At 41.2% G+C, this 26,122-nt stretch overlaps 2 protein-coding genes across 6 annotated transcripts in view; one reads left to right on the top strand and one right to left on the bottom strand.

The window, feature by feature from the left end:
• The first annotated feature begins 300 nt into the window (after positions 1 to 300).
• tmem79a (transmembrane protein 79a) lies at positions 301 to 6,067 on the top strand. Its single transcript, XM_071903096.2, has 5 exons — positions 301 to 444; positions 2,228 to 3,089; positions 3,920 to 4,114; positions 4,308 to 4,530; positions 5,694 to 6,067. The coding sequence occupies exons 2-5, from the start codon at positions 2,366 to 2,368 to the stop codon at positions 5,881 to 5,883; spliced, it is 1,332 nt and encodes a 443-aa protein (XP_071759197.2). The 5' UTR covers positions 301 to 444; positions 2,228 to 2,365; the 3' UTR covers positions 5,884 to 6,067.
• Positions 6,068 to 8,382: 2,315 nt separating this feature from the next.
• LOC139914698 (myocyte-specific enhancer factor 2D homolog) overlaps positions 8,383 to 26,122 on the bottom strand; it is a 31,303-nt gene continuing 13,563 nt past the window's right edge. Inside the window, exons 3-12 of one of the 5 annotated variants that reach the window (XM_071903066.2) lie at positions 25,537 to 25,740; positions 24,550 to 24,687; positions 22,960 to 23,176; positions 22,344 to 22,400; positions 20,828 to 21,009; positions 17,713 to 17,842; positions 16,919 to 17,102; positions 14,976 to 15,044; positions 13,187 to 13,237; positions 8,383 to 12,650 (exon numbers count right to left, since the gene is read on the bottom strand). In XM_071903066.2, the coding sequence (XP_071759167.2) occupies positions 12,197 to 12,650; positions 13,187 to 13,237; positions 14,976 to 15,044; positions 16,919 to 17,102; positions 17,713 to 17,842; positions 20,828 to 21,009; positions 22,344 to 22,400; positions 22,960 to 23,176; positions 24,550 to 24,687; positions 25,537 to 25,740 (1,686 nt within the window). In that variant the 3' untranslated portion in view covers positions 8,383 to 12,196. The remainder of the gene's footprint in view (positions 12,651 to 13,186; positions 13,238 to 14,975; positions 15,045 to 16,918; positions 17,103 to 17,712; positions 17,843 to 20,827; positions 21,010 to 22,343; positions 22,401 to 22,959; positions 23,177 to 24,549; positions 24,688 to 25,536; positions 25,741 to 26,122) is intronic. The other 4 variants (XM_071903067.2, XM_071903068.2, XM_071903069.2 and 1 more) reach the window with 4 other exon arrangements.

The raw sequence follows: 26,122 nt of genomic DNA, 5'->3' as shown, positions 1-26,122 counted from the left end.
AACCAATGGCTTCTGCACTGTCCTAATTATAAGAGGCAGTTTATTCCACTCCATGGCTCCAGCATAAACAACAGGAAAGTAGTTTGCTGGGTAATTAAGGTAATTAGTTAATATTATTGGCTTGTGTGCCATTTGGTCCAGATAAACCTTAGATGTTTATAATTGAAGATATCTGCTACAGAAGGCCCTACAACCTTTTCAGCAGATTCTGGCCGTGCTTCGCGATGACGTTCGCGGTACCTGGAAACGGAGGCAGAGTGATAGCTCTTTCCTTTTTCCTCCTCTCTGGTTAAAGAATGGAGCCAGCACCTGGACACACCTGCCGAATAACTTAACCTCGTTTCAAGTTTAACTTCCACGAGTGAGAAACAACTAGTCTACACAAGTCGGATTAATTAGTTAAAGGCTGCGGTTTGTTTGATTCGTTGATGTGGCAGATAGCAGGTAAGTCGATCTTCTGTTCAAAATTATTCAAATTGTTCAGTATCGCAAGGCTAGGACGCAGTTAAGTGTGACTTGCAAAACAAGTTTCAGCTCCATCCTGAAACTACATTCCTCACGGCTGTGTGTCACTGCCAGGCCTGTGTAGGCGACAATGATGTTACAAATATATACATTTATATAGGGTTAGGTCAACACTGGTCAAAACAAACCGTGGACCATAAAGTTGGTTCATAAGATAGGCCTAATTTTGTGCTGCTTAAATCGAACATGGAAGAAATTATGTTTACTGACATTATAGGTTCCATGTAACATGAAGCCGACTGTGTTTCCTTAAGCTCATTTTCAGTCATAAAGTATCGCACAGTGTGGCATGAATTCAAGATTGATATCCTGCCAAAAGCATAAAGCGACAAAACTCACTCAAACGTGAATACAAAAGTGAAGAGTTGACCCACGTCCGTTATAGTTTAGGACAGTTGGCTACAACCAGATTTATGAACATGAACAACTCTCCCAAAGCCAGACTCCAGAGCTAAGCCTCGTCACCTGAACCTTTTATGGCATCAAGATATAAAATGAGTTTTTTTTTTTTTTAAAGAAAAATCCGTGGCACTCAGTTTATCTCAAAAGTCAAACATAGGAAAAAATCCTGCTTTGCCATTACAGAAAGCCATTCTACATCCAGCTTGGTTTCCTGTTTTAACGTTACAACAAAATGTTTTCTTAATTTTTAAGACTTTTTAACTGTTGTCAAACTGTTTTTATAATGTTTTTAGTCAACAGTCGACAGGCAAAGCTCATGCTGTTTCATGTAGGCTAGGTCAGAAAGTTGAAAGAGTGGGGCTGCAGGCTGTTTACATTGTTTATCACTCACTTTACAGCTGGAATGTAACAGTATTTTATGTTAATAGTTGGCTGAAGGGATGGGCAGTTAAAATAATCCCCTGGATATCCCAAAATTGGGTAATTTCACAAGTAGTATCACTTCCAAAATGTAAAATGTGGTTAAGATCCTTACTGAATCCTAAATACATTTAAGAACAGTCCCTCTGTAATGGCAAAATCACAAATCTTTCTTCTAATTCAGGTAATATTTTGCAGTTGGGATGTTTCTGTGGTGTGGCTGGTCCATGGTTGAATGTATTATTTTGTGGACCTACAGTATGTTTTTGTGTACTATCATCAGTTCTGAACCTTAAAATGTTCCCTCGTCCCTAGAAACCTGCTCTGTGCTCCACAAACTTTCCTCATTTTTAAGGAGCAGCTGCAGATTTTGTACACTGATGACATCACAGATTGGGGTATTATTTTGGGAGAGAGTTGTGAATTAATTGTGGTGCTAACAGTTATGAACCAAACAATGTGGCCATATCTCCTTCAAATAATCTGAAATATTGTCACTGTATCCACAAAGTCTCTAATTCACTCTCAGTGGAAATGGAATATCTCCTGGAATTGTTCTTTGATAGCATTTGTTTTGATGTTTGGGAGACTTATTGATATTCACAATTCAATACTTAGATTAAGGTCGCATATTTATAGTATTTTTAGGGTGGATTTTGCCTGTTTAGCGTGTATTACACACAACACGTAAACAAGAGAGAGAGAGAAAGAGGGAGATAGAGTTGCAGAAACCTGCTATACTGTATATGTAGACCTATCCAAGGGCATAACAAGCCATAGGGCAACACACCCATGATAAACAATGGACTTTGAATTTTCTGAAACTGAAGGCTGAGGAGGAAGTTGTCTTGAACACTGCTGTAACTTTTTTCCTTTTCAGAATCAGATTTCAGATTGGCAAACCAACAGAGATTATCCTAAAATGAGTTTCAGCGACAGGAAGAGGCGTCACTGACAGTCAGACAGTTCACCCAAAAGAGAGAAACTTCAATCAAAAGACATTTCAAGTTTTACAAGAATGTCTGGGCAAAGTGGTTTAATCCCAGAATCAGACGCAGAGGTGGTGTCTGGTGCTACTGCAGAACCCCAAGTATCAGGGGGCAAAGATCAACAAGGCGTAGAGGAAAAGATTAAAGAAGAGTCAAAGGAGGAGGAGGAGGAGGAGGAGGAGGAGGAGGAGGAAGAAGATCAGGAGGAGGAAGAAGAAGTGACTGGCTCCGCTGTATTGGAGCCAAGCACTTTGCCATGGCCAGGAGACAAAGAGAAGAGGCTGGAGGCAGACGAGGAGGACGGAGCATCGTCACAAAAAGCAACTTCAGAGGAGGGAGAGAGGGACGTGGGGGCGAGTGGAGGAAGCCAAGACCTGTCAGAGGGGCGAGGCCGAGCAGAAAGCGACAGAAAGACAAAAGCCAAGTGGAGGGAGAGCATGCCTGAGGGAGAGAGGTGGAGGGAGGAAGAGGAAGAGGTAGAGCTGCGGCGGGCCGATAAAGGGGATGGTTCACTCGCAGACGACGAAGATGAGGAGGAGGAGGAGGAGGAGGAAGAGGGACAGGAGAATTGGATGCCGGAGAAAGCGGCTTTGGTTTTCACTCCGCAAGTCAAGATTCTGCATCCGTCCAGCAAGGAGCTTCCTCAGGAGAGCAGACACTTTATTGAGAAGGACACAGAGAAGGAGCTGCAGACAGAACCGGCTTCAGCAGTCCAGTTCTACGAGTGGGCCGAGCAGGACGACAACTACACATGTGAGTCTCTGTAATACTGCATCTAGAAATCATAGCTGTCAAAAAGCCTGAACCTGTATGATCTGTGCTGCCATCTTTTTTTCCCCCTCTATTAGACGTTCACTGAAGTTATACCTGTTTTGTATGGGATGAGCAATACGGCCAGACGATGATTTTTCATGATGTTTACACTTTTCTAGCTGTGGGAGCAATTTTCCAGGTGTGGAGGGAGAGTCACCTAAATGAATGTAAAGGAAACAGTCAGATCACGTATCTCTGGACTGCATTAAGATATTTGGGTCCTGTTTTTCTTTTTGGGGTAGAAGAGGGGACACATGACCGCCTTGTCTCCATGTTTGATGAATACCACAGTGGCCAGTCTTATGGTTTTCACCTTTGCCCCCATGCAGCCAGGCCTTATGTTTTGTTTTTGTTTGTTTGATAGTTTGTGGTAGGTCTAAATGATGACCAACAAAAACTTCCATTCATTTGACTAATGGGTGACACATAAGATGTAAATTGTGGTTGTGTTTTATTCTAATCCAGGTGATCTTAAGTATTTTCTGAAGCACTTTTTCAGGCAATCTGCCATACAAATTTTACTTGGTAGAACATCAATTATCCTGACAGTAGCCATTGTATACAGTGTATTAACCACTTCCTCATTAGCCACATATCGCTATAAGCCTTGAGATAAATCATGCTAGGACTCCTGTCTCCCTCTCATCCTGTTTGTCTCCCTGTCACCATTCTGTCCTATAAGAAAGGGATAAGGATGGATCTGCCACGCTCGCTCTGTTTAAAAAAAACAAACAAAACATGACTGTAACTCTTGTTTTCTCCTTTCTCAGACTTCTGTGACCATGTGTGCAGTGAGAAGCTGAAGCTAGGTCTGGCGACGGCGGCCGCAGCTCTCCTCTTCCCCCTGCTGGTGTGGGGCGGCTACGCCCTCCTGCCCTTTGATGCCCCGCTGCTGGAGAGCGCCCCCCTCAGGCTGGTGTACACACTGCGCTGCTCTTTCTTTGCCATTGTCCCCATCCTCCTGGGTAAGCAGGATAGGGACGCTAATGTGCTATGCTGAATTTCAGAGTGTTTAATGTGTTCTTTTTATTCATGCACAACTCAAATCGAACATGCTTTTCTTTTATCGCATGCTGTCTCTGTTTATATCATAATAATAATCACAAGCAGTTTTATATTTCATATTGAAATTCCGTCCTGCTCGGTATCTGCCTGCAGGTGTTGTGGTGCAGGGGGTCGCCAGGCTGCGCTTCAGTGCGCTGAAGCCGCTCTATCAGGGTAAACTAGAGAGCAGGGAGGTTGCGGTCCACTGGCACTTTGTCAACGAATCACTGGCCCTCTTCCTCTTCTACTTCCTGCAACTAGCCGTCATGGCAACCTACATCGACCAGGACCTGCTCAAGCTGGTGCCGCTGCTCACCATCATCTTTGCCTTCGGCAGGTGTGTGAAGAAACACTCCAAACTCATATTACTTTGTATATGAAATAACACACGGTCTGAGAGTCAAGTGCAGACTGTCAGCTTTAACCAGAGGGTATTTTCAGCAATATCAGGTGAACAATTAAAGAACAACAGCCCTCCTTTTAAAGGCGGCAGCAGCATTTGGTCAGAATAAGATTTTGTGGGACAGCGAAACGTGGGACTATTCAACTTTGTTGTTGGTTGCACCTTGACTCATCGTGCGAGGCCTTCAGCCTGTGCAACATCACAAAATGCATAAAAAGTCAAAGGGGTTGAATACTTTGTGAAGGAACTGTATTGTGGGTCTAAATAGTAGTCTAGCTTGTGAAATCATCTATTGAAAATAGACCAACTTTGGCATGCTGAAAGCAGATAACTGTCTTTAATTGTAAAACAGACAAAACAATGCTAGATTTTATTTTAGATATTCATATTGGCGTAATGTTGCTTTCTGTAGACTTCATGCCGAGTTTGTCTGTCCTGAGTTAAATAAATAGATAACTGAATGACTTAATGAATAAGACAGTCAAGACAAAAAAAAAATGCCATGGCTGCATTGTGTTCTCTCTCCTAGCTGTGAAAAATTCTTAATGTGCATCAGCTTCTAAAAGTCTGGAGTTTCTAAACATCACCAGATGCTTGACACGTTTTTGAATTTCTGCATGCCTCTATGAGGTTTCAGTTATGACTACACTTGGCAGTATGGAATACATGTTTGGGGTAAATTAAAGAGAGTTAAAACAGCGTCTGCGTTATTAATCCAGCTTTGAGTCATCATGCACCTGCTACAGAAATTCATGAAAGGCATGAAAGACCTAAGCAGATTTATCTCCCTTCTAATTTGCCTACTCAAAAGGAGTGTGGGCGTACAGGCTGACGCGGGTAATGATCAGGTTTTCCGTCAAAATTACCCATCCGTTCAAAACATGCTGATTAAAAAATAAATATAAATCAAACAGAATGGGGAAAATTACAAATATTCAACACAGTTTACATGACACAGGCAGTCTTGTACTTTCAAACCACAAATAGAGTTGCAAATGTTTTGACAGGCCATAATACCTATTAACTCTCTTCCCTATGTATTTCCTGCGGTCCAACATGTGCAGAGTGAGTTACAGTATGTCATTTCTGCACCACAGGCTGATCTACTGGGTGTGCCTCTCCCTGGACAGCAGTGTGAGGGCGCTGGGCTTCGGCCTTTCTTTCCTCCCCATACTGGTCATGCTGGGCACCAACCTGTACTACGTCTGCTCGTCGCTCGGACAAGGGGCGGTCTTCGACGTGGCTCAACCCACGACGGCTCCTCCCAGGCAGCGATGGTGGGGTTAAAGGGCGAAGTCCCGCCTGATGTCCGAAGGGGTGAGGAGCTGAGAGGAACACCTGTACCGTTCTTTCACATCATGACACAGTAACACTCAAAGACATGTTGGCCTCTTGGCCTCTTGGTCATTTTGTGTCCCTCCTTATAAGCGTTTGATTCTTTCTTTGGCCTATGTTCAGAAAGCAATGAATGACATCATCATGACTCTCAGTGCGTTTGAAACTCAAATCTAAAAATATTCACATGGTAATAATAATAATAAACTTTGCTTTTAGCTTTTTAGCTTTTTTAACAAAGATGCAAAGTGCTTTACATGGTATTACAACAAAAACAGCACAAGGTAAAGGCAAGTTTGTAAAAACGTGTTTTCAGTTGTGACTTAAAGGAAGAGAGTCGTTGTTCCCAAGTTGTTCCAAAGTTTAGGGGCCCAATTGATGAAAACAAGACCGGACAACCCTTTGGACTTGTTTTTCAAAATTCAATGCAGAATAAAAGCTGGTTTGATATTACCTGCAAGAATTCTGAGAGTGTCCTGGATAATAGAGTGTAACTGGTGGGCCAAATATAACCATCTCTGACTTATCTTCATTGAGCTGAAGAACGTTTTGAGATATCCATCATTTGATGTCAACTAGACAGTCTTTCAGAGTGTCAGAGGTGCTAGAATCACTGGATGTTACAGTCAAAAACAGCTGGGTATCATCAACATAACATAGCAGAAAATAAATATTGTGTCTGCGGATTATATGACCAAGTGGGAGCATATACTGTAGATGGAAAACAAATAGGATGGAGCCTTGTGGCACTCCGCAGCTAAGCTGTGCTGACGATAAGTTACCCAAACCAAATGAAAACTTTCTATAAGAGAGACATGATGTAAACCACTTAAGTGCAGTGTCAGTAATTCCCAAAAAGGCACACTTAGCACTTAGGAGAACTAGAATTGGAAGATTGAACAGCATCTGCTGCAAGAAGATGATCATTTGTGTCTCTGGTTTGTTATATTGTACATGTTCTTAGTTCACTAGCAAGCTTAACTTTTTGCCACTTAGCCTCCATTACAAACATTTAAAAGTTCTGTACCTCCTCTATGTCAGTGTGCTCCTATTAGACCTGATGGCTAATTCTGATTCTGAGTTAACAGTCCAGTTTTGGGGCCAGAGTGCCAATATGAGTGCATCCAATGTTTGGATGTGTTACACCAAAATACAGGTACGAAAAAGTAAGACATCAAACCAGGAAGCTGTCAGCTATATGCGCATAATTAAAGGTAACCCATACACTGAAACTGAATGTTGGATATTGAATTTTCACTGAAGTAAATATTTTATATTGGATATAAAACATCCTTTGAAGTAAAGATATTTTAGCATAATGACTAGCTAATATTGCACAAGAATGTTGTTATTGGAGTTTAAATTGTTATGTTGTTAACGAATTCTTGCAATTTATATCATGTCAAGAATTGGTATTTTGATAACTTTAAACCTGATGTTTACAATGTAGGCAGTTGAATGCATTTACATTGTTTTATGCTCATCAAAGGTTTTTCATTCTGCTTGTCTACAGCAACATATATTGCTGTACTATTTTTATAGTCTTTTTTCTTTTGAAGGATCTTAAGTGTATGTATTCAAAGTAAATGTCATCAATATTTGGAACCTTGGATGAGTTGAATAAAGCTATACTGCCAAATTTGACATTCAACAGTGTGCAACAGTTGATGATTAAGACAGGTGGTTTGCAATGTTTTAATGAATTAGATAAGACAGCACAAGATGAAAAAAAAAAAGTGTAAAAACAATAGTAAAATAGGATGAAAATCATCACATAAGAGCAAGTCTATAGCAATGTTTTACTAAGTGATATAAAAGATGATACCGATTCTGCCAAAGCTCCTCAGGCAGGTCGTTCTTCTCCCCACACCATCCTGCCGCCCCATAGGGGGGAAAGCATGTGAAATGGCAGAATTGTTTTTAAAAAGGCACAGAGAGCGGTCTAAACTTCACCACTTTCAATGGAAAACATAATTTTCAATGCTATAGTGTTGGGGTAATTATTCTGTCATCAAAACGGGATAAACAAATTGTTAGTTGTTTACCTGCTCACACTGACAAAACTGCTTACCTCACAGGTCATGAGGGAACGGCTAAATTTAGCCTTTGAGTTGTCACTGAATGCATAAAATGAAGCCGCATCGCACGTGGTGGTGACTGTGACAAGGAGCAGGGAGGGGTGGAAAAAAACAAGCACGAGAAACTGAGGAGAGAGAAATTTAACGCACATCTAATGCACTCTGGAAGCAGACCCAATGGTATTTCCAATCCATTTGGAAAGATGTCCGGATATTTCACTCATCCCCCTTGTCTGGAACGTCCCACTACAGATGTGCTGACATGCAACTTTTGTTTCAGGAACTATTTTAAAGGCACTTTTGCTTTGGATAGTCAACAGTAGACAGAAATGATGAGAACCCCCCCGGTTGGAAAATAAACCACAGATTCAAATTCATTTCACTCAGTTTGTCTATTTAATATATAAAATACGGTAAAACATACGCAAAAAGGATAAGGTTTCAAGGGACTTGGATACTTTGGTACAACAAACACTTTTTTGTAAAAGCGGTATAGAATTTTAATAACATATCAGTGCATACTTTGTATATGAAAATATACACAAATTGTATATCATTCTCAAAAAAAACAAAAAGAAATATTTCTTTACAACAAAACCCAAAGCAGACTAGCTCAACACAATATATTAGCTATAAATTTCATCTTTAGTATTTCATATGCTACATTATTCTGAGTTGTTTTAAACTCATTTGTGATGCATGTCCTTTATCATTACTGTATGTAACATAAGTTGTGTTGTTACTTATATCCCATGCATTTACATTTTTCAAATTTCATGAATTACTAATTTCAGTTGTTTCCCATTTTATAAATATATTCTATATCTTAATTAAAATTGCAGCATTTAACTGGTATTTCCTTCATTGCATTTGCTAATACCACAATAACTGATCGTGCAATTTTCAGCAAGTTGTTTCAAAAAAGGAAACCAGTACTATATGTTTATGATAAGGAAGATAAAATAATAATAATAAAAAAAAAACAGTTGGCTATCATACACAAAATAGCAATAAAATAAAAGCTCCATAATAATATCATTATAATAATAGACAATGGAACTGTCACCAGCACAAATTAACAATCCAAAAATAGTGAGATTCTAAAAAACATTGTACACAACAAGTAACAGGGGTGCAGGTTTTCATTTCTCATATAGATTGTCTTGAGACTACATTGCTAGATTGGACAGAGAACCTTTTGTACATGAGCAAACCTGCAGGCGGCAGGATGTCGAAGCCAATCGGTGTGGTGTCACATTTCAGTCAACCATCAACGCCCACGAACAGAGGTGTTTCGATGGAAATGAGTTTTGTAAAAAAGGAAATGACTAAGTGTTAAGGTGGAACTTATTCCCGATTGGGCAGGTGCATGAAGATGATGGCTGCCAAAGTTTAATGTAATTAGCCCTGTCTGAAGTCTGTGTAGTGCCACTCATCAATAGGCTCTTTAATAGTTTAGGAAACTGAACCGGCCAGGATGTTAAACTGTTTACCAGGTTTGACTGAGTAGAGAAAATAATACTAACCTGAAATTAGTAGAGTGAAAAACTACCTACCAGACTGTGCGACATGAGTGACGAAAAAAAATGACCTAATGGTGGAAAACAACACTGTGACGCTGGACGTGTGTCAGCCTGTCGGCCTCAGTACGGTGTGACCATACCGAGGTGAAATTATCATACAGCATGATGATGTTTTTCCCACATGCCCTCCACCGTCCCACAGCGCAACGCAGGCAAATGTCAGCATCTGCTCTTGCCAGTTCGACGGCGAGGAAGAAGCAGAGCAAACGCTGGCTTCACATCGCACTGTGGGACGGGCCGGGACAAGTCGCACCACATGGCATCAATGCATTAAGCTGCTCTCTTCCTGCACCTGGTCTATTTGCTCCACCGTTTCACCTACACAGATTTAAAAGCACAGGATTGTTGCAAGAGAATACAAACGTTAGTCGACAAACAATAGCTGAAAAACAAGTCTGCGCTTTGAGCGTCGTCTCAAAACAAACTCAATATCACGCAAACTGAGAAACTGTTACTATTTGTATACTAACCTTATCGTATACAATCTGGTGTGTGTACACGCACACAAACTTGAAATGGTTCAGTCAAAACAAATTTGTACTATAAAAACATACAATAAAACATACAACACAGCACTTGGTAGCCAAATTCCTGACTGAAGTGCATGCTGTACAAAGTGAAAGGCATAATCTGTATGTTTGCTTAATGTGAAAAAGGTTTTACATGATTTCATAATCATGATATCACGAGGAAACTAAGTACATTGTATCTCTTGACAATCCTTTACTTGAATGCCAGTGTCCTAATGAATTTCATCCATAGTTCATGTTACGGTGATTATGGACAAAAGCTAATTTTACTTTGAGCGTGGGTTTAAAATGTGTGGCAGGAGAATATGATGACACCACGACCAAGCAGGCCTCTGTGAGTGAGAGACAGAAAGTGCACACACCATCAACACTAGCATAAAATAGGTTACTGAAACAAGTCCGATTCACCAGCACTACCTAGTGTGGCGTAACCCCTGCACCGTAGCTCGAAACATATCAAATTCACACTCATATATGCAAACAGATCCACTGAGAATCAACACATTGCTTGTTTTAGGGATACCTAGCAAAGTCTATGCAAATATATTCATATGTACATACACATCGTTCAAGCTGAAAAGCTATTTTACTTCGTTGCCAACTGAAGCTGTAGAAATATAGAAAATGTCTTTTCCTTTCACTTTTTGAAACACCGCAAAGAGCTAAGGAGAGCTAGAGAGAGCTAAAGAGGACATCAAAGCTTTTTTGTATAAGGAGTGATTTTATACAAAGTCAGAATTCCTACTTCTGGACAACTAACGGACCTTCAAAACAGATTTAAAATACCAACAGATAAAGAACACTTGGACTGAAAGAACCAAATACTTCCCTACCAAAAGCCACCAGAGGCTCAAAAAACTCATACTATGCATTAAACTGGATGGCATCTACTCCTGTTATTAAGCTGCGTGACTGGCTGGATTTCTGGTGCGACAATTTCCATCCAAGTTCCAAAAAGTGATGAGGTGAGAGGACGGGAGGAGCACCCAAACTGAGGAGAGAGTGATGGCAAATTCAAAGCCTGAAAAGCATTAACAGTTTCATATAGTGCTGTTAGTCATTGCTGCGACAGTGCGAGTGATATTCTTCAGCGTCCCTGCACCGTGTGTGTGAGAGGCATTTGGCATTTTCTGAAGAGAGGTTGATATTGGCACTCTGGCAAGGTGCTCGACTCCTTAGCCTTGGCTGGTAGCACAAGTTGACCGCAGAGTGCCACCTGAGGGCTTGAGGCCCGGGTACGAGGTTGGTAATTGTGGCAGCGGAAAGATCCATTCAGGGTGAATTATCTTTACCTAGAAGACCCTGCGTGGGCGTCGCTGCTCAGTGCCAGATACTATGTCTTCACAAACCATACTTGTCCGGGTAAAGTTTCCAAAAGTGCATTTTGGAAGTGATTTATGGAAGAATGGACAGCACACACTGCAAATGACACTGAATTTTCGCAGAGCAAGAGCGGACAGTCAATATGGCAGAAGTTCCATAATGTTGACAACCAGCTCGAGTGCCGCCAATCACACCGTGAGCAATGTAGCGGAGCTCAATGTAAATATATGAAGGTGATGCGGACTATGATCTACCTGTGTAGATTTGGTTTCACATCTGGTTTAAACGTCGAAACCGTGTGAAAGATAAATGTTTTCTTATGGTTTCCTCGGATTGCAAAAAGTCTTAAGCCTCAGTTCTACCAAGAGAAATTACTATATGGGAGTCCATTCAAGCAAGAAGGCTTTGAGATTCTACTGTCTCTATATTCAATGGCCTACCTTGGACAAAATATCCAGCTGCGCACTAAGCCATCCTTCCCTCACTCAGAGCGTGTTCCCCAGATTTTTTCTTTTTTTTTTTTTTTTTGGCAAAGCCTTTAGAGTCTGGGTAAAGCAGCTGAGTAGACGGTTGTATAATTGTTGGACAGAGGCAGATGTGTGATGGTAGTGTCACATGGCAGTGGGGTTGGGGCAGTGGGGTTTTTCAGGGATGAGTGTGGGTGTGTGTCGTGGGTGACGGGTGGGTGGTTAAGTGTCACCAAGACTTCACTTGGGGTGGGGCGGGGTGCAGAGAATTCTGGTCGTCGCCTCTATGTGACCCAGGCGTCCAATCTCATACGTTTGATGTTTCCCCCCTCCTGCTCCGGTTCATTCTGCGCCCTGAGGAGCTCGGCGGAGGGGCTGAAGTCGGGCGGGAGGGACCGGCCGGCGGGGCCCGCGCTTCCTGTGGCGCCCGCTGCTGCGCCGCCGCCGCCCCCCGCCCCGGCGTCGTCGCGATCGCTGCCTTCAAAGGAGCTGGCGTTGCTGCTTACACTGTCTGCGGGGGAGCGGCCGGTCGGCGGCTCCAGGCACAGCAGGGAGCCGGGGTACTGGGGGGGCGCGGTCAGGATGGCCCCTCCCGAGGTCGAGGACGGCGTGGTGGAAGAGGGCGGAGGGCAAGGGGTGCTGCGGTCTCGGCCGGGCGACACGGGCTCCGACTTGATGCTCACGCTGGAGTTTGTGTTGACGGTCAGCATGGCGCCTTGAGGTATATGGGTCACAGGCCTGAGAACGGGGTCAGAGACAGACCGAGAGGAGGAGACAGAGACGGGGAGAAAAGGGAAGATGAGGGACAGAACACGAGGAAAAAATAGAGGAAAGGAAAGAAAAAAAAAGGAGGTCATAATGATTAGTCACTTGACAAATGCGTATGAGAAACCGGAAGGTCACTCAAGAGTCAGACAAAAAACCCACATTACACGGCAGAGCACCAACAGGGAAAAGCCACACCTGATTATCCAATAATCCAATTCACTGCGAGCATTTTCAAAAGCATAAGAAACAACCCGCTGCTCCCAAAGAAATCCACAAAACAGCCCAGGAAGCATGAAATGGTTTGTATGACAGGGTGGTTTGCAATGATTCAGCTATGATGTGAAGAAACTACAAATAATAAAAAGGTAAAAGTCTCGGGTTAGAGAACATGGTGGAAACCGGAACTATGTCTCTTTCCTGTTTGACTGCAGATAGAAGAAGACATGCTTAGGGGAGGCAGCCAAAAGCGCACAGACACACAGGAAAAAGGAAGTGTGATACAGTACCGGCCCAACCACTCATCTCTACCCAAGAGCAGGTTGGACGGAGAGCCAACACTGTGGGGAGAAAAGAAAATGTTGGAGCCCAAACCAAAGGGAAGAGGTGAATTAGAAGGCATGTGTGGAAAAAGTGTGAAACATTATTGCGAGCAAAGTTTCTTCAACAACAGCAATAATGTTTTTGTTAGCATAAGAAACATACAGGCCCTGATCTATTAAAGGTTTGTTCCAGCGTAAATCAAACGGCAGACGCAAAAATCTTCTTTTCTGATCTGGTAACAGAGCGCACGAGGCATTTGCACCTGAATAAATGGGTCAATCAGGAAACCTATGTTCTTTGCACTTCTGCCTTACTGCATATGCATTTGTGGGTGTTCGCAACAGAGGGAGGGAATTATGGAAATTGGCAGTGCATGTGATTTATCAACGCCAGAGGCTCGCTGCTATCTGCTGACTGCGCACAGCTAGGAAGAGCGTGTCTTAAAACTCTGCGTACAGGGAGGCTCGGCTGCAATGTTACGTTTGGGATGTTTTGACTGTAGGAAAAAACAAAAACCATCGAAAAGGTCTTTATTGCATTAGTCTGTGTTGTGCTTTTTGTGATTTGTGCTCTTGGGTAAGCCCATTAATAATAACAATAATAAAACCTTGTCTGTAGCGCACCTGGGTGGCCTAACACTCCTCCACGGTAATGGATGTTTCCATACAGAAGGGATGGACAGAGTCTGCTCAAAACTCAAATATGAACTGACTTAAACTTTACGTTCATTAGTGATATTAGTGATGATGGGTTGGCTAATGTTCATCCACTGAGGAACCACAGCAGCGTGCGCAAAGGTTTTGCTTAATTATGCTTTAGCTTGCCTTATATATTTTAGGGTTTCCAATTCTCATGAATTATCTGTGCCGATTTTCATTTGCACATTCAAACTTAGCAACTATTTTGCAACTACAGGACTTCCATCTGTACTTGTTTTTTGCACTGCACCTCTTGTTACGCCCATGTTAGTAGATCTGGGCCATAATCTCCATAGCAACGTGAACAATGCCATTTGTTGGCAAACTGGCAGCTGCACAGGTACACAGCTACATTTATAAGTTTAATTTACAATTTGTCTGTTTTTCTGGCATCAAGTAAGTTGAGAAATCAGTTTCTCCATCGATGCCAGTGTGTCTGTGTGGAGAGAGGCGAAAAAGAAAGAGTCTGATATCTGTACTTCGTCCTCTCAAATAGACTAAAGGCAAAAAACACACTCAATGCAATTTCATGTAAAACAGCTTCAGCATTCGATGCCCATGGTCTGATTTGCAACTGGTCCCTTTTTATTTCAGTCAAATGAATTTCATTGCATCTCGTTTATCCAATTTTCATAATCATTAAAAGGTTGACTATTTTTTAACAGCCCTCGCTGAAATCTCACTGAACATTCTCCTGATCTTTGTCAACAAAATTAATAACGACCTTCAAATTTCAAAGAGAGTCAAGTGGTATTTAACAAATGTCACGGCGCATGCGTTCGCTTTCTGCTTACATCTTGCTTAGAGGTTGATAATGTTTAACTCCTGGAGGCCTGAATTTGATTGTCCTTTGTTATAGTTGATAAATGAATGTGTGGCTGCCTTTATGGCAACATAAATGCAGATTGTGTGTGCGTGTGTGTGAGACAACTGCTAGTATTTAATAAGAAACGCCAGCCTCCAAGTTAGGAACCCTTTCGAATGCCAAGGTGCACTACAGTTCCCCCACAGACAAGGTCATGACATTTCACACACGCACACACTAGTGGCTGTTCACCTCAGATTGGCAGCCAGACTGGACACCTGGCTAGACAGCTCGCTGTTCTGTTTGTCCACGCCCCACATGCTGTGGACAAGAGGAGAGAGCACACTTCAAGGATCTGGTGTTCATGCCACCACACCCCAACCCGACGGTCACGCACTTCTTTTGTTGTATTGTAACTGCACTGCAAAAGAAAATCCATCTTGACGAGTCATTTAATCGGGTACTAAGTCTTAAAATATTACTTTTCTTGAGGGGACAAAAGTGAAAAATATCTGCCAATGGGAATTTTCTTGAATCAAGCGGCATTTCCTTGATACTAGTGGAGTGATATGCCTTATTTCAGTCAGAAAATTCCCGCAACTGAAAATGCATTGGAATCAAATGGAATTATCTCACAATATTGGCAGAACTTTTCACTTTTTTTAAAAATAAAATAAGATTTTAAGACTGACTTTGAGACTAAATGGTATGTTAAGATGGACGTTTTTGAGTGTGTGAGCTGGCTCTGGGAGCTGAATTGTTTGCAAAGAATTGCAAAGCTGCCATTAAGATAAGGCTGCGTACTGTGAAAGGAACAAGAGACAAGGTCAGGGGACAACATCTACCATGTGTGTATGTTTACGTCTGTGTACGTGTCGGTGTGTCAATGTGAGGACTGTGAGGACATAATGTGACACAATGTTTAATGATACGGCTCCATAGTCTTGTTACTTTGGATATGAAATGACAGACTGTAATTTTTTATTGTATCTTGAGCCATACTGGATCAACAGTGCCAGAACTTTGTACAGTTTGTACTTTCCCACATTTCATGGTGCTTAAAGCATTTGGAGTATGAAGCTCTATTGATAACTCAGACCCTTAATTAACTTCACTCATTTACCCCAATCACATACTCCGTATTGCCTGAGCAGAAACAGAGTCAAAGCTGAATCCTCAGAGGGCAGCAGTATCGACTCTGCTCTTTAATCAGAGGATCCGGTTCAAGCCCCCCGTGTCTGCAAGCATCCGTCCTGCTTAAGTGTGCTTGAGCAAGACTCTGAATCCCTACCAGCTCCATGGATGCTGCTCTGTAGCCGAGCCTGACCTCTGACCTCCCTGTGAGAGGTGGCAAGCGAAGAGAATTTCCCTACAGGCATCATTTAAGTTATTACTTACAGTGAAATGCAAAAGGCTGAAAGAGAGCCTGGCACAATAAGATGTCAAGAGTCCAGTGATCTTTGTGGGCTGCAGACTTTAAAAAAAGGTGAAAATTGACTCCGTATGAAGAACACCCACTTTCATCAATACAATATCAACCAAATGCTTTCAGCACCCTGAAATGAGAGCGACCACACACAGAAAGGGCTGTAGATCTTTAACTCTACATCCCATGTTAAAAATACCCTAAAATTAAAGCTGCTAGTCATTGTCATTTCACATCAAAATAAGAGTAAGGAGATAAAACAATGTGTCACTGTATATGATATGTAAATAGTGTGCATGTATATTGTGTACATAAGATGTATATAGTTACATTTGTATGTTCTGGTGTATTTTTTATACTATATTAGAGCTATGTGTCCAAGACAGTTTTCTCTTTGGGACAATAAACATATAAGTCAACTGTATCTCCTCCCTCCAAATACTGCACACTGGTTCATACTGCAGAAGTGCTTCAGTTCCAGGTCCAAAATGACTGAGTACCGTTTAAGGTGAAGTTATGAAGAAACTGAGATGGTGAGATGCTGGTGAGAGACCAATTCACTACTTAGGGAATGTGAATTGCTAGCATATAGAGTCATGGTATGGGATACCATGCACGCTGACATGGAAGGTCAACAGCATAGTATTTTAACATAAAAAAGGTTACCCAGTGGACTGATAGCTATCACACAAGGCTGCTGGTTTTTGGAAACCCATCCCAGGTTTGGAGCAAGGTGCAGCACCTATGAGAAAATGAAGAAAAGACTTACACCAAGTTGCTGAGTGATGCAAGATTAAGTTGCTGCTGTTGTTGCTGCTGTTGTTGCTGCTGCTGCTGCTGCGGTTGCTGGGAAACAGCCTGCTGTTGCCATGTGGACACATTGGTTGGCAACAAGCCACCAGGTGATGCCAGGGCATGTAAAGCAGTGATGTCAGCGCTCGTCAGCTGGTACTCTGAGAGAGGCCAAAGGGAGAAGGAGTCACAATTCAAAGCTCTTAATTTACCCACTTCACCGAGACATCTTTTCAACACTGACAATTTTGCAACTTTGATTTTACTCTGTTCTAACGTCACTACAACCATGTCAGTAAAAGAATGTGTCAGTATCTTCAAGTCAAGCGTTGTCGTCATCTCCAAAAAGACTGAACTGAATGTAGAACAAGTTTTAAAGTAGCAATGCTGTCAGAACCATGTCTTGGAAAAGAAAAGGCAGGCAACTTTTTTCGTCTTCAAAATCAGTGTCACACAGGTGTGTTATTAACTTCAGTAATTTCAGGAGAGGCTATGAGAAAACTAATCACAAGGGGAAATGCCTTCTGCACGTATGGAGCTTTGTAAAATAAAAAAAGAACAAGAAAGAGCTAGTCCTATAAGTCAAAATTAAATGATTTTGTCAAAGAATACTATGATGTGATTACTCCAGACTAATGGCCACAAATGCGGACATACTGTGTCACAAAAAAGTATTCCCCCCTGTTTGAGTTTCTGTATTTCTCCATGAACAGAAAACTTATTTTGCTCCCTTTCTAAAGAGCCTGAGTCCTGACTGTGCTTTCAGTTCACCTGTGTTGTAAGCTGTGGGCATAGCAGAGAAGGGCAGCCCCTGGGCCAGGAGGCTCGGTGTGGCTACAGATACCACCGGTGTGGTGAGGGTTTGTGCCACCTGGGCTCCTGCTGCCAGCCGCTGGGCATTCTGCCAGAGAGGAGAACCACAGGTTAATCACAGCAAACACAAGGAAACAACATTCAAATGTGGTGTGAGTCTAAAAAGAATTTAAAAAATCCAGTTATTTCAATGAATGTAACTTTTGACATGCTGGGAATGACAGTGTGCATATGGTTGGATTCATAATGACATACTGGGTCAAGTAAATCTCAGAAATCGAGTGGATTTACTGTCAGGAGGCTCTTGGTGACATGCATCAAAAAACACTGTTTCTCTGTTTTGAGTGAACCGTAAAGAGGCACATTACATTAAAGGCAATTTATGTTTACCCTCAGTTACAATGTCACATGGTCCAGAATTAGGGTGATTTTATCTTTTCAAGTTGCATCCCATTTAAAATGTAGGTCTTAAAAACATTTTGTGATATTTTGCCATAACACAACAGTATCACATTCTGAAAATGCCATGTTTACCATCAACAAAAAACAAACTAGGAAACCCTACAGCGGCAAGGGAAAGCTACCGTAGGTGAACCATCGGCCAAGCTGTACTTTCTTTTATTTCAAATTAAAATTACACTTAATTATGTGCTCAAGATAATGGTTAAGACCCCCGCCTGAACTTTCTCTCCTGCCTCTCCAATAGTTATTCTGTTGCCTTCCTCATGCTTCTTACTGCCTTAATTAAAAGGAGAAATACTAAGAGTGGTTTCCTATCAAAAACATTTAGTATCCCAACTTCATTACATCAATAATTTCCTAATAAATTAGCTTTAAGGTTGAATCTGTCTCTTACAATGCATGAGAGGAATTCTAGACCATAATATTTGGGTCAAATACTGTGCAAATACTAAGTGGCAGTATTGGGAAGACAGTTTAGTGTACTTTTCTGTGATTGACAACCTTGCAGACAGAATCTGGATTGTCTTGATACAGTGAATTACACCCATTCCTGTAGTGCAGGCAGGTTAAAACAAGCACTGACAGTTACTTGCAACTATTGTGACCCAGATCTAGTTTCAACTTTGGCTTTAATCCATGTACAGCTCACCTCAGGTTTCTCCAGTGGATGTCAGCAGAGGCCCTATGTTGCTTTAAAGCACTCCGTTTCAGTCACTGACTCATAGATAAGGCCAAATGTAAGCACTGGATGTGAAGTTATTGCTTGCTCAGGACTTGTACTGTATGTTGAGTCAATCATTAAGGTGATAAAATATTCAGTGTTTCCCCTACATAGGTGCAACAGCAGCAATGCTATTGAATGTGTGGCACTGCTACCATGAGGGTTTGGAATTTTATCTGTCTATCTTTAAAATTACTTTTTGGTGTTGCAACTTTTTGGTGATTGAAGAGTGTTTCTTTGTATTATTAAATATCCGGTGTTTTATGACAATCAAGTATCATTTGGTGTCAAAATAAAATAAGAGAAAAACAGATTGGCAAGGAGGCATACAATCTTTTTCTGTTTTTGTTTGTAAATTATTTTGAGCTAATATAAAAGGAGTGACTGAGGAAAACACAGTTGAGTGAAATGCCTTTAATGTAATGCCCGTTATTTTGTTTTTTAAAGATCTCTTTTTGTTTGCATTCCTGGTGGTGGGTGAAAATGAGACTCTGTGTGGGTTTCAAGTGAACAAGGAACATGCTCCTCGGTGTTTTCACCACACTGCCACGTGAAAAAGACATCCATGCTTCCAACTGGTCATATGATGAAGAGAACGGGCCTAGTTCAAAACTAACAGGATCATTCAAACACAATGCAATTCACCAATGTTGCTAAAGCATTGTGCATTGGTCTGTGTTACAAATGGACGACTAGATCTTCACTAACAAGACCGTACAGGTATGATCCTCTGACTGTATACGATAATGCTGGAACAACACGACCATGAGCCTTGGACCCCATGCAGCCAGGTGGTAACAAACTGAAGACCATCCCAAGAAATGCCAGTGGAACAAGACCAAAACAATGAAAAACGTCTCTTCTCAGGCACACGCATGAGGGCAGTGTAACCATGCTAATGTGCGGGCAGTCGACAGCCACCGACTCATGCGAGTGATCGACACGGGGAAATTCACCTCGTTTACCAATTCCAGCTCATCCTCTGTCTGCAAAGGGTGGTAACAGAGAGGGTCACAACTCTGAACCTGGTTTATTAGAGTTAACTAAAAGTAAATAGAGGCATGAAAAAAACATAAGGAAACAGAAATAAAACTAAAAACTCCTGAGTTAGGTAGGCTACTTTGTTGGTATGTGAGGAAATGTAACTATAAAATACTGCATCCTGTCATGAATGGTAAAAAAAAAAGAAAAGAAATCAAAGACATTTCTCTAGATAATAGTTTTGCTTTAATTCTCGTAATGTTGACGCACCTGAAATTGTGTTCCAATGACCAACAACCACTGTTGGTTAGGATTAACTTTGCTTGCAAGTCAACGTGGGTGAATCTTTCATTTTAACAGTTGCTGAGAAATCTCATCAGTATGTGAGTGGGTGTTGGCAAATTTATCCAAGACCTTGCTAACTTGTAAATGTTGAAATGTTGGACTGAACCTTGAGTGTTGAGCACAAATCATTTTATTTGCACCCAATTCATTAGTAAAAAACACAAAAAACGATGGCAGACAGCCTCTAATAATAGCCTTGTCTGGCTATCTTCATTCCTTTCATTTGATACATTGACATAAATTCACTTTGTTTTTGTGTGATTTCCATCTCATTAAATTGGCCAGTGATGGGATCCTTGTGGAATGAAAATAATTTCTGTCTCCTCATGTCCCAGAGCAATTCTTCAAGGTTTCAGATTCAAGTATGCAGGCAGCTGCGCCGACATCTTTGTTATTATTAAAAGTAACAAAGTGGGCCAATAGAGGTGAGAAGAGTTTACTCAGAAATGGACCGAGTCTGCCATATGGAATTCCCTTCTTTCATTTTTAAGGTTCAATGTGTTAAGAGGGTCCAGTTAGGCTCGCAGGCCCTGGTTAGACCAGGTTCGGCCTGGTTAAGCTCACCATCTGCATGAGGCTCTTTCCGCCCTGTGAGGTGATGACTCGGAGGTCTGGCTTGCGGCTGTTGACCATCTGGGGGCTGGGAGGTGGGGGCGGAGACTTGGCCGGAACTACTTTCCCCAGACTGTTGCCGTTGGAAATGGTGAGGAGGCCTGGGGAGGCCCTGGCACTAGTGTATCCATTTGCTGCAGGGAAAAAAGGTGAAAATGGACAGAAATCAATGAGAAATTCAACCAGGTGAATGAAGACAGCAGGATATATATGCAGACGGCGCCTTCAGCAAAGCCTCTTTGTGTGCGCATTCAAAGTTGTGTTAAAATAATCTTCACAAGCTTTCTTTCTGCGAGTATGATTCTATTCTGAGTGTCCCTAATGTAAAAAGACATGTCAACATCAACAGAACAAAGATCTTTATTTGTAGAGAAAATGTAAATTAATGCAGAGTAAAAAGCCTAGCTAATGAGACCTAAATTGATGTTGAAATCTTTTTGTCTTGGTAACATATTATTGGGTGAAATGTCAAGACAAATGTATTACTTCTTATACAATCTTATGTAATATCTACTTTAACTTGCAATATGTCAGTTTCGTAAAGAATTGTGATTTTGAGGCCAGAGCACTTGAGTTGCTTTATATTCACTCGAATGTAATTCACTTGAATAATGGATGAAAATTCAATTCTGAACAACTGAATACACACAGACAAATACTATCTTTTCATAAAGTGGCATAAATCATAATATTAATATTAATAATGAACTGGTGTTTGCATATTGTATGTTGCATAAAGGGTTTCTGCTTAGTTGCTGTTAAAATAAAAAAAGTAAGTAGCATTTCAGGACTAATTTGTACACAATAATTTGTGTAGTAATAATCTCTCATCTCTCACAATAATCTCTATAGTGTACGTAGAAGCCATTCTGCACTTCATCTACTATGTTTACAGACTGAGTTAAAAATATAAATAATGTCAAAATAAATCAAAATGATACATTTAAGGGGTATTTATTCTCTAGGTCTATTGAATGTGCTTGACACCAGAAAGAATATACAAGAAATATAGTGAAACTGTATTAACTGGGAAGAACACCAGATTTTAGAAAATTATTAGAAAATGTCAGTCGTCTGATGTAATAAATGATAAAGCAAATCTTATTGGTGTTACGTTATAAAAGTCAATACATAAGTCAAATAAAAGTATTAAAAGAAATTCCCATTGAGAAAAATGTAATGTTTTTTTCCACATGAGATTGTTGCCATAATGTTAAATAGGGACTTATAAAATTGACTTCATGTCCCAAGGGAAGCGCTGGGAATCCCGTGCATGTCTGTTGATGTGACTGGTGGCATTCCCTGATCCCTCCAAGGCACAAACACAGATGGTGGCGACGGTAATAGAGAGGAGAGGAGAAACCTTTGACAGGATTTGGGATGGACTCCAACACAGACCAGATAACAGGAGAAAAGAAGCAATATTCAAAAGCAGGCCCAAGTTTTTAACAAATACAATAATACTCACGGACTGGACTCGGGCATCCTCCATTTGAATTATTCAGGTCGCCTCCAAGAAGAGCGCCTGTTGAAAAGATGAAATGAAAGGAAAGGATTATGCGACAGTACAGCCTGGAAAAATCAGCACTTATGAACCCAAAAAGGCACTAGTGGGTTTTCTCATTTTATGAAGGAGTAATATATCTACATATGATTTATCTTGCACTTAAATGAGGAAGTAATGGCTTGTTGAAAAGTATAATTCCATACAACACAGTTCAGAGGAAGAAAAGGACATTGAAGATTTGCCACAATATGTCACCCATGGTAGTCATGTATTTAAAACAGAAGGAATTCCAAATGCTTTATTTTATGATATTTACATATCATGTTAGTCTTCACAATAAGGAATAGCAGATAGTTTACATATCTTCAAGAATGCTTTTTCGACAAAAAAAGTGAAAAATGACTAATAACTTATTCCTTGGTTCCTCAAAGCACATCGCTTATCAACAAAGAAGAGAAAACTCCCACCAAAGCCCAGGAAGAAGCTTTCCAATGGTTCACCATCTGTTTCTGTTGGAACTGATTTGTCTCCAGATGACTTCAGTCTTACCAGACGCAGAAGAATCTCTCTTTCTCACCTGCACTGGCTGGTCGCTGTGGCAACCCAGGAGACACTGTATTTCTCTGAAGAGCCGGTTGCTGTGGCGACAGGAGGTGGGGATCAGAAAGCGACGACGATGTCACATAGGAGGTGGTTACCAGGGCGTTGCCAGGGTTACTGAATTGCAGTGTGTTCTGATTGGACGCCTGGACTGTGACTGGCATGGAGAATGTAGGGGGCGGGGCTGCAGACTGCTGGAGGATGGAGAAGAGAGAATTTCACTTTTAGTCTTTACCGAACAACTCTCCGCTTCACTGCATCAAATTCAGAAACAAAGTATGTATTGTTTTGATGTAAGTGGTTAATCACAGTGAACTCTCCCTAAGTGAGTGCAACCCTGGTTCTCTTGACTTCTATTTATTCTATTTTATTTATTTTTAGCTATATTTAAACAGACAAGCTAATAAATTGTTCTTTACAATGATGAAGGAGATCATGCATGCACAAAACAGACAAATACAACAATAAGAAATACATAAAACTATTTATATTAAAGCATGTCTATAAAAACATTTCTGTAATAATAATTTAAAAAAAGCATTGTAAAAAATGTCATTTTAATCCCGCCCGAATCTGCCATGTCATTGCGCCCAGCTCCTCATTCATTTTTCTACGACTAATGACAATGGAGAAGTAAAGATCAAACCAAAAGTCTCAACTCCAGTAGAGACTTCTTTGCTCTTGCAGTCATGTATTGTTATTGTTTGAGCACATCAACTGCTATCTCTGTAATTTTGGACACTGAATACAGAAATCTCTTATCCTGTGTGACTTGGTCATTATATCAATTTTCAGAGAAGCGAAAATAGGGGTACAACAGTCCATTCATGCGCATTTACAGCCTGACAAAAATAAGCCCTAAATTCTTCATGTACAGAGTTAAAGGACCAAGAGACAGCTGGATTTGTGTGGGCGATAATGTAATACCACCAGCTTACTGGTTTGGTTTAACTGAGAGATACAGGTGAGTATCATCAGCATAGCAGTGGAAGGAGATGCTATGCTAGCAAATAATATAGCCAAGGCCACAATCGTTTTGAGAGAGGGCTGGAGGTCTAAACAGCCAAAATAGCTGTCCTAAAGGCTAAAACAGAAGGTCCTGATGTGCCAAGATCCTCAAAGACCCTCTTAAATTAGTCACTAGCTGGGAGTACTTTGAATGCTTTTAGACAGCAAATGGGCACAATTAAAGTTGGAATGAATGCCATCCCTAGGCAATAACCAGGGCTTTAAAATATTTAGTAGTCCCCTTAACTATTTACTCAGGATTATGGCCAGATGACAGTACCCAAGCAACTGTTCAAGCTTCTGACTTTAATTCCAATGATGTTTGAGAGCTCCAGTGAAAAAGTATAGAGCAACCTGGGGGAACTTTAGACCAGTAACTGCTTCCTCCAGGCACGCTCAAGCCAAACGCAATATAGAATAATGACTGACAGCTGTTGGTCCAAGAAATCTGAGTCTAGACCCATGAGGAAAACAGGAAATCAAAAAGGAGATAGAGAAAAGCCTAGTCTGTATGCAATATGAGAACATTATCTGGTGGAGTGAGGGTTAGGTGACTTACTCCGTAGCGTTTGAAGAGAATGTCCAGGTCCTCGGTGGTCTTGCGGTACTTGTCGTCATTTAGGGGACTTTGATCAATAGAGTCTTCCCCGTCAGGCTCTGGACTGTCGCAACCGTTGAAACCTTTCTTTCTCAACGTCTGTGAAAAAAAAAAAAAATGGGAATGAGAGGGAGAAAAGTAGAATCAGAATCTGTTCAGTTGCCAGGTATAATTACATATATCACAAATTTCCCTTGGTGAGTTGGTATTCAACATAAATATAGGAAAATGATAGAAATAACCAGAGACAATATTTTTCACAGCAGGCTTAAGAATGCATAGGACTTGCACTCTAACAAATCAAAATCCTTCACAAGATCATATTCTTCTTGACATATTTATTGTATTAAGTGCAAAAGGCCTTCATCGGTGTAACATTGCACTGATGAATGTCTAGGTCCAACTTTTGCACTTTACACAAAAGAGTATACCGTTACTGTCAGAGTAAGTCATCTGGGCAACCCCTTTATCAGCTACCTACTCGCCTCCGCTACTGATAAACCCCGTCTTGTCACTTACCACACTGGGATCACAGCAAATAATGCACAAAGAAGACAAATCTGCTCGTTGGCAGAAATCACTGCTCAAGATATGCCTTGAGACAGAGTTGAAAAAGTGAAATGTTGCAAAAAAGAAAATCCGAATTGGGCGCATCAACTGGAGTAAATTAGACTTCCTTCCTTCAAAATGTAGCCAAGTCAGAAAAAAAAATGGAAAGCATCTTTACGCTATATCATTATATAGCGTATAATGATATAGCGTCTATATCATTATATATTTCCATTTCCATTTATTACATAATTATTCAGTGACAAAAAAAAAAAATTCCGCCTCAATCGACCATTAAAAATTTTTCACAACACTGGATTTGCCCTTTCCTTTCAGCTTTTCTAATTTGGTACGTCGAATAATACTTGGATGGAAACCCTGCTGATGTGCCTGACTTACCTCAATGATGTCTGCATTGGTCCGGCTCTCGTGAGGCTCGTTGTACTCTGTATATTTGAGCAGGACCTTGTCCATGTCGGTGCTGGCATACTGGAACAGCTTGTTAGAGTGGTTGAAGATGATCAGGGCAATCTCGCAGTCGCATAGCACACTCAGCTCGTAGGCCTTCTTCATCAAGCCAAACTTCCGCTTAGTGAACGTCACCTGGGACGAGGAGAACAGGGGGGCGAGTGGGGGAGGGGCAAACAGGGGGCAGAGGGTGTAAAACACAAGACATGAACATGAGGGTTGGATAAATAGACAACAAACTGACTCAAAGAATTCGTACATGTTGACAATTTGGACGTTGGACTCGTTTTCTTAAAAATGAGAGAAAGCTCTGAGCAGGGCGAAAACAACGTATACCTAAGTGCGACATCCTGATTCATCTCACTAGAACTTTCTCTGATTCCCACTTCTCTCTTTCCATGCAATTTCCTTCTCAGGTTGTACAAGGCGCTAATGAGATGATTATTGTGTTGCTCAAAAACAGATGGATGCCCAACACCCAACCCCCACCTCTCTCACACACACACACACACACTAG

Source organism: Centroberyx gerrardi, chromosome 19 (assembly GCF_048128805.1).
Source record: "Centroberyx gerrardi isolate f3 chromosome 19, fCenGer3.hap1.cur.20231027, whole genome shotgun sequence".
Taxonomy (NCBI): Eukaryota; Metazoa; Chordata; class Actinopteri; order Beryciformes; family Berycidae; genus Centroberyx; species Centroberyx gerrardi.
Note: the sequence above shows the minus strand (reverse complement) of the source record. Positions and strands in the feature narration are given on the sequence as shown.